Raw genomic sequence first — 8,790 nt, 5'->3', positions numbered from 1 at the left:
GATGTGACAAGATTCTAATTGAGAGTTTAAATATAGAATAGAGTATAATCTCAATTATATACATCCTACAAAAGTGTAGGTCTCAAAAAATTTCGTGACAAAATATTAATTATGAGCTCAACTAAAAGTTGAACATTTTCGATTATTTATTGTAGCTATTTTTCTCAATTCCTATGCAAATAACTTAATAAAAACCACAATATTGCATACTCTATGCTCTAATATACTTTAGAAGGGTAGAAAAAATGTTAATCTGAACTTCCACATATCATTCCTCCCCCCTAAAATCATCCCACGTTTACAAAAGATTTTCTTTCATTTTCATTAGGTCAACATCCTTCAATGAGAAAAACTTTCTTGCACATATGAACCGACCCAAACATTTCATCACAATTAAATAATAAACTTATAAACACTTCTATCTAGTAAAATTTCTATTGTCCCTAACATCATTTTTATATCTGAGATAGCAAAGTGTCTAATCATAGTAGAATGCAAGGACTCACCATATCCTTGGGTCTTAATTCTTACCCAAGTGACCATATATATCAATTTGAAATTCGGCTTAGAATAAACACAATTTTTTGTATTGTGTTTAAAAGTTGACATATTGGTTTGTAAAAGTCTATAGATAATAAAATTTTATAGTACTTCTTTATATCACTCTTATATTTGAGTTAATAAATTGCATAAATATCATATATTGCAGGATCCATGACTCTCTCATTTCAATTTCTACCCAAGTGAGCATATTAAATCAAATCCCAACTTAAAAATGATTGTATCTCCAGAAGTCTTATAACTCAACTATCCTGATATTTTTAATAGAGAAATTTAGGATTCAAATCTCTTCACTCCTAATTATTAATTTTTAAAGAAAAAATGACTACAACATGATAAAAACAATGCATGATAGAGATTGAACTACAAATTTTATTGCATTGTAGTTTCCTGCCATACACATGAAAATAAATAAATACATACATAAACAAAGATTAAGCTATGAAAGAAGCTTGTTATGTACTTTCTTCAATAGCTTTGCACCATGGTACTTTTACAAGAACCCCAATTATCCCCAACATGATCTTAGTCTCCCTCCTGTTGCCATTGCTCAGCCAATATTCTCTCAAGCTCACTTGGGCGGCAAGGTACTGTTAGTGCACGTCCCTCATGATCAAAACCATACTCCTCAGCTGCCTGCTCCAACAGCCTTATAAACGTAGGGTGTGTCAAATAGCTTAAGGGAACCACAAATCTTTTAGGTTCGTCTCCATTCACAGCAATCACAGAAAAATGGCCTTCCTTTACGTCTTCTGGCACAGAAGATGTGTCACTAACGTCTTCATACTCGTCATGATAGGAATTCGATTTCCTGCCCAATAAAAGACTCTTTTGGAGCTTTTCAACCACAATCTTGAGCTTGACAATGCCATTCCTTTTCTTATTGCTACTACTGGTTCTGAGGTTAGCCATGACTTTTTTATGCTTTGTTTGGTATCAATGTTTGTTGCTCTTTTTAGTACGTCAGGTTGTAGTATATATAGTGTTTAGGAGGGTCAGAGATAAGACTCAAGAGATGCGATGGCTATGCTATCTAACATTTAAAATTAATAAAGTTAGGAAACGACATGGTCGGACTGAACTCCGAGTTATATTTGGCAGACCAGTGCATGTGAGTGAGTGTTACAACTAACCATGAAACGTCCCTTTTGTCTAGTCACGCCTGCCTCCAAATTATTAACACTGCCACATTCAGTAGCCAAACCATATGACACTGTTATCTATTTAACTTTACTAATTACTAGTAGAATATTCACTATTTATAGTTTTGTTAATTAGTGCGCACTAAATTTGAAAGCAATAAAAACAATTACTTTTTTAGCGTCATTTGCGACTACCCAAAAATATATTGATCAATTTTAATAAAAAAACTTAATTTCAAAATTGTCTTCAAGCACTCGTTAACCCTAACCATAAGCACAACATCTATTTCAACAACAAAAAAGTTTGTAAAGTGTAACGTATCTTTTGTACCCTTTAATTCTTTAATTAAGTACTGTTACAAAATGAGTACATGAAAGCATTTGCATAATAGATCCTTAGTTACAAGCGGTGTGTTTATTATGCACAGAAACTTATACACGTGTATTTTAAATTGAAATTGTGACTTTACGATTTTCTGTTTAAAACACATGAGTGTAAATTTCTTTGTGTTAGTATGCGTATAGGGGTCATTTCCCTAATCACAAACTCCAACTACCTACTTTTATTAAGGATCATTCTATATATATATATATAAAAGAGAAAATGGGGATATACCCTTATTGCCGAAAAGTTCTAACAAAATGCCCTTTGTCTGAAACTATTTAGAGATATGCCCCTGTTTTGAAAAACTTGATTTTTAGAAAATTGAGTTTCAATGAAAAACTCGATTTGGCGAAAATTGAGTTGTTTGAAAAAAGCTGCATGGAACTCAAGTTCCATGCAAGTTTTTTTTTTTTTTTTTTTTTTTTTTTTTTAAGTTTGATTGCCTATAACTCGATTTTCTAAAAATTAAGTTTTTCATTGATAGAGGCACATCCTTAAATAGTTTCTGACAGTAGGCATTTTGCTCGAATTTTTGCGCGAAAAGGGTATATCCCCATTTTGATGTGTGTGTGTATATATATATATATATATATTAATTGTTCATCTATTATCATAAAATATATATTAAATAAGATAAAAATTAGTAAAGCATGTTATATAAAAAATGTGTACTGTAGAATTCTTCCCTAACTAAATAATACTTTCTCAAGTTCTATTTTTATTTTTATTTTAATTCGATTTTTACAATAATGTAAGAGTGGGAATTTGAACTTAGCTCCGCTCATAAATGAGCAATATCATTGAACTATAAAGTTCTTGACAATTTCTAATACTCTTTTGTGCAAACATGATAGATAGAAAATTGTAATTTACTTTTATCTTTTTGATTCACCTCTATCAATGATCATGGGAGATTTGGGATTAATTTAGAAATTTCGAGAGACACGTACGGGTGGCATCAATTTTTGTATTCTTTTGGTGCGTTAATTCAAAGTATGCCCCGAAAATTTGTGATCTTAATTACATTCTTACCCCACTTGGAAGTATGAGGCCTCCTTTGCATGGACGACCACGCCAGTCCAAAGCATTGAGCTTTTGAAACGTGTTAGCATCGAGATGCCTCTACAATCTACTCCAACCTTCCACAGGGCCAACATATATATTACTAGTGCATGTGGATCGATAAGTGCACCATTGTTAAGTAAACTTAACCTAGCTATTTAGAGTGTTAATAAAACTTACTGGTTTAAAAGTTGTTGCATATTGCGCAGAAAAACTAAGTTAGTTGAGGTCGGTTGAAGGCAGGCCAGACGATATTGGTTGTGATTAGGTACGGACTCAGGATTTTAAGTTAAGGGGCAGAGTTTTAAAAAAAACTCAAAATAAATATTTATATATTATTAATAAACTATTAACTAAGATAAAATAAAAAAACACAATATACTATTGTTTCTCCATACATTACAATGCAATTATTTATGAAAAGATCAACAAAGACAAAAGACACAAAATACTATTATTTTCTAATACATCATAATGCAATGCAATCATCTACTCTTTTCTTTTCTTTTTGAGTTTAGTTTGTAACTTTTGGGCTGATAGGTTTTTTTAAAAAAAAATTTTAAAGTATTTTTTTGTTAAGTTTTTGGGTTGAGTAGTTGAAAAATACTCAACGGAGGAGATGGGATCTAAGGTTTTGAAAGAAAAGGACCCAATAACAAAATTAGAAAAATATATTCACTAAAAAAAAATTCTTAGGGCTAGGGGGGCCTAGGGGCCCCTTGGGATCATCCCTGGTTGTGACTAGCGGGATTGATGGCGCCAATGGTGGTGGACCGGTGGTTGTGAGTTTTATTTAATTGTTTGTTTTAAGTAATTGTATAAAATTAGAAATTAGTTAGATAGTTGAAAATGTGGTAAGTTTTTATTTATGGAGTATAAAACGAACGTGGAAAAAAAAATTGGAAGAAAAAAATATACATTTGGACTATCATTTCAAATGAGCGTAAAAAATGCATCTTGATTATTTATTAAGATGCATCTAAATAACTGTATATTTTCTTTGATTATATTATTGAAATAAATAATGAATGCATCATTAGGGTTTTGATGAATGACAAAGACCCATATCCACTGAAGCCTCTGCCCTGGCCCAATATCCTGCAGTGATTACATATTTGGCTTAAATGTTTCAAAATGTAAAATATACCATGTACCACACCATCTCAGGCGGCCTAAATTGGAGACAACTGCAAATGGTTATGTTTTACCTTAAAATTTAGCTTTTAGCAACTCAAAATAATATTTCATCTATTTTAACAACTCACTTTATAATACATCTTATAACAAAAGTTTTATATTAACATTCAACACATTAAAATAATATAAACAACACAATAAAATAATTTATTTAACACAATAACCTACAATTACAACCATCAATACATTAAAATACTTTTTCTTTTTAACAATTTACATTAAAAAAAAATTTTGTTTTTGTTTTGAGTTCTGAGCTATAGTGGTTTGCTATCTATAGCAGCCCACTATAGCTCAAAGTTAAATTTTTTTAAGTTTAATTGCTTTGCTGTAGCCACAATTTTGGAGAATTGGTCTCAATGGGGATGCTCTAAGTAATTGGTAAATACTATTTTCATAACATATTCACAAAAAATTTAAGGTAACAGATTATTACTAATTGTTATAGGTGAGCAAAAAAAACAATTTAAATAGTGAATTTAAATTAGAACCGGTAACATTTTATCACCTAGCATATTTAAACAATATTAACTTCTTCAGTTCACTACTGTGTCTATGTTCTTTATGCTTTGACATGAAGGTCGGTGATAGATATCCTAAAGCCTCGAGTAGGAACATGGTTTAAATCACGCACCCCACCCAAGTTGTTATATATCAATTTTTTTTTTTTAATTAGTATTTTATAATTGTAGCTTTATTACGTCATTCAAAGTAATAAATTTCACATTTTTGAAAATTTTTCCATATTGCTATATATTTCTTGAAACTTTATACTTCAATACCATAAAATAAAGATGAAATTTAACAGAATTATATATGTTTAATACTAAACAGAAAGATATCGATATAGATGTTACATATATTTCATAAGATGTACTTCCAATATTTTCTTTCTCCTCTGAATGACTTTTCTCATACAAAAATATGTCTTGTTACCATCTTTCCGACCAAAGATATTTAACGTCCTTGAGATCTTTTGAGTTTTAACGGCTTAAAATTTAGCAATAAATGTCTTCAGTAGACATTCAAGCTTCAATCTCAAGTACTCACGTCTCATCCTGAGGCCTACAGCATCAAATTTTGATATTTTTGGGTGCTCCTGCTCCGGCCCCTACCTATGTTTTTTCCAACAACCATGAAGGTAATAATGAGGTTGGTGTCTTGGGAAAACTTTAAAAATGTACGTTCTGCCGTGTCTTTCCAAGACGCCGACCTCATTTTTATAAGATCTGAAATAAAGAGGATCATGTTCCAAAATGCATTGGTAATTAGTGCGTATTTCACATGAATTTTTCTCATATATACAGCCTTTGATGAAAGCTTGCAATTAAGCTCCAAGTGTACTGATGAGATGGAAAGTGCACAAATCATTTGAATTGGAAAGGTATATTTTGTGGGAGTAAAACTTTAGTATAGTACTTAGATGTTGTTTAGGTTTCTTTCTTAAGATTTTGTGGTTTGAATTTTTTCTCATGAAATGAAAGTGTATGTTTTAAGTAGGTAGTCACATTACTGAATCTTAAGAGGAGAACTTAATGAAGAGCACATAAAATACTGTATTTAAGTTTTGTCTATTTTGTGAGCATCACATTTAGCTGTGAAAAGATATTTCTAGGGACAACATGTTTTTGCCATCCATTTTTGGTAAGAGCAATGAGAGTTGTGATATTGGACCACAAAGGGACATTATATTCTATTAGAGAAGCACTTTTAGCAGGGTCTTCACAATACCGATCGAGAACATTAGGTTAGTTGAGGTTTCTTGTTCTTATTAATTAGTATGAAATTTATGATTCAAACAATCATGCAAATTTCCAAAATGTTATTGGAGGAAATAATGCAGGGAAAACCAATTATTGCCCCCCAAACTATAGCTGTGTACAAGTCCTTTTTCAGATAAATGCAGGCTGACCTTCCAAATACTAACTATTCTTTCATAAGAAATGGCATAATGAAAATTGAAATTTGTTAAAAGTTCTCTTAGATTAGATTAAGATAATGTTTTTTGAAAACCCTCAGGTTAAGACCCTTAAGAAAAAAATCCATCATTTTCTTTTTGGAATAAGCAATATATACAGATTTTGTTTTTGATTCCAATCTGCTAAAGCTCATGTCTCCAATATTGCAAATCAACATCTGCCAGACGCTCCCACTGTATTCCCCCTCAAGCTCACCAATCCCACGCTCCCAATTCATGGAGGCCACCTCCACCTGGTTGGTACAAGACAAATGTCAATGGGGCTGTTTTCACAGATCGTCGACAGTGCGGGATTGGAGTGGTGGTTTGGAATGATAAAGGCCAAATAATGGGAGCCCTTAGCAAAGCACTCCCATACCCACTGGGAGCTCTAGAAGCCAAAGCCAAAGCAGCCGAGATTGGCATAACTTTCTCATGGGAGCTGGGTCTAAGGGAGCTAATTCTCGAGGGGGATTCACAAACTGTTGTGAATGCCATTGCCAGCCATGACCCGGGCCCTGTTCAGATCCAGCACACAGTTAATGGTATAAAATCCTGGGAGTCGCAGTTTAGAGCTTGGAAGACCTCCTTCACGCGTAGAGAAGGAAACGAGGCAGCTCATCTCATGGCTAAACATGCCAAGCAGATTTCTGAATGTTCTATTTGGGTGGAAGATACTCCACCTATAATTGCTTCTCAAATCTTAAATGATGTATCTGATTTGGGTTTCAGCCCAGTTTAATGAAAGTTTATCAGCATTCTTATCAAAAAAAAAAAAATCTGCCAGACGCAATGTTACTCAGTCGTGTGTAAACTGAAAAGCAAGGACTATACATACAGAATTAGGGGTCCTACAATTGCATTGTATGAAGAGTTCGATTATTCAAGCCTCAATGACCCATTATCTAATCGTATAAATCCGAAGTACTGAGTCTTCTGTCATGCACAGCAATTCATGTCACCATTGTGGGACTTACCGATTGAGAAGAGATTGTCCAGCCACCTTCTTTTTTTTTGCTGAATAATCCAGCCACGTTTATATTGATCAATTGTTAATACAATATATATGGACCAATATTACAAATAGAGACCGTTGCTTATTTTGAACCTCGTGAATTGCATGAAAGGTAAGAATATAATCTGAAGGTTTTGCTTCAATCTATCAATTTATTTCTGTGATGCTATTTTCACTGGATCAGAAGCATATTCTTAAGCTTTGCGATAGACACACATAAGTATGAATCCATGCATGGAACTTATTTACATGATTTTATATATTGATTATTATTTCATGGGCTCATATATACAAGCATGATTTTATTTTCCTTCTTTTATGCATAACTACTTTCTTAATTCTTTTCACGTATAAAAGATATAATGTATATGTTGCCGTCAAGACTTTCCTATCTTAGTCTTTGAGTACGCATTGAGGTACATTACTTGACAAGACAGAAGATTAATGAGTCATTTGATATATGTGTTTAAACAACCGTTTTCAGTTTTTTTGAAAATACATGTAGATGAAAAAGTATGTAAAAATACGTGTAATATTGTTTAAAAAACTAAAAATATGTGTTCAAACACATATACCAAATATGACCTAAGTTTTCAAGACAATCTAATTAGTGCTGCGGGGCTTAGGGGACAAAATTTTTATAGTCCAATTTATGTACACAAATGCAAATCATATTCTGAATCAAAACCCAAGAATCTTTCCGCATGAGAAAAAAGGGCAAAACAACGTGGACGCTGAGGGTCGGTAGACTTGGTACAAGCTACACATCACAGATGATGTTAACTTTTCCAACGTGTGGAGTAGTGGAGGCATTTCTTAACTAAAAATGTATAGCTAGTAGCTCATGTGCTATCAGGTCACAAAATTAGTCAAGCATATCCACCTTAACATGCACGCAAATGCAAATCATATTCAAAATTAGAACCCAGGAATCCTTCCGTGTATGGAAAAAGGGCAATACAACGCGGACGCTAAGGGTCAGTGCATGGTACACGTCACAGATGACATTAGCTTTTCCAACATGTGGGATTATGGGCATTTCTTAACTTAAAATTTAGCTAGTAGCTTATGTGCTACCATGTCACCACCACAAAATTAGTCAAGCACATGCACCTTAACTATAAAACAATTATAGCAATAGCATTCAGATTTCTAATAAAACTTCATTTTACAACTCAAAAAGTTACTCCACCTAATTTGACACCTCATTTAACAATACACCCTACATTTCATTTCCTATTTTAACATATAACCCATTAAAATAATCAAAACTACTCAATCAAATAATATAAACAATCTCTCTCTCTCTCTCTCTCTCTCTCTCTCTCTCTCTCTCTCTCGCAAACCGCTCTCGCAAACCGCCAGCAACCACCTACTAGGAAAACTTAGCTACAGCCACCAATTGCCACCACCACTAAAACACTGCAACCAACCACACCAAAAAAAAAAAATGAAACACCAAAACCAACTAACC

The 8,790-nt window shown here is 32.9% G+C and overlaps 2 protein-coding genes across 2 annotated transcripts; one reads left to right on the top strand and one right to left on the bottom strand.

The window, feature by feature from the left end:
• Positions 1-981: 981 nt before the first annotated feature.
• Positions 982-1,505, bottom strand: LOC142605664 (auxin-responsive protein SAUR50). The gene has a single exon (XM_075777095.1). The coding sequence runs from the start codon at positions 1,471-1,473 to the stop codon at positions 1,087-1,089; it is 387 nt and encodes a 128-aa protein (XP_075633210.1). The 5' UTR covers positions 1,474-1,505; the 3' UTR covers positions 982-1,086.
• A 3,986-nt stretch (positions 1,506-5,491) lies between these two features.
• On the top strand, positions 5,492-7,043 carry LOC142606351 (uncharacterized). The gene is made up of 2 exons (XM_075777716.1): positions 5,492-5,496; positions 6,452-7,043. Exons 1-2 carry the CDS (start codon positions 5,492-5,494, stop codon positions 7,041-7,043), a joined length of 597 nt encoding a protein of 198 aa, XP_075633831.1.
• Positions 7,044-8,790: the final 1,747 nt, after the last annotated feature.

The sequence above is a fragment of the Castanea sativa genome, chromosome 8 (genome assembly GCF_040712315.1).
Source record: "Castanea sativa cultivar Marrone di Chiusa Pesio chromosome 8, ASM4071231v1".
In the NCBI taxonomy this organism is placed as follows: Eukaryota; Viridiplantae; Streptophyta; class Magnoliopsida; order Fagales; family Fagaceae; genus Castanea; species Castanea sativa.
This window is presented reverse-complemented; position numbering and strand designations above follow the sequence as displayed.

Bases quoted from the DNA above. Each gene is read 5' to 3' on its own strand.
- LOC142605664 (XM_075777095.1), bottom strand. From the start codon at position 1,473: ATGGCTAACCTCAGAACCAGTAGTAGCAATAAGAAAAGGAATGGCATT.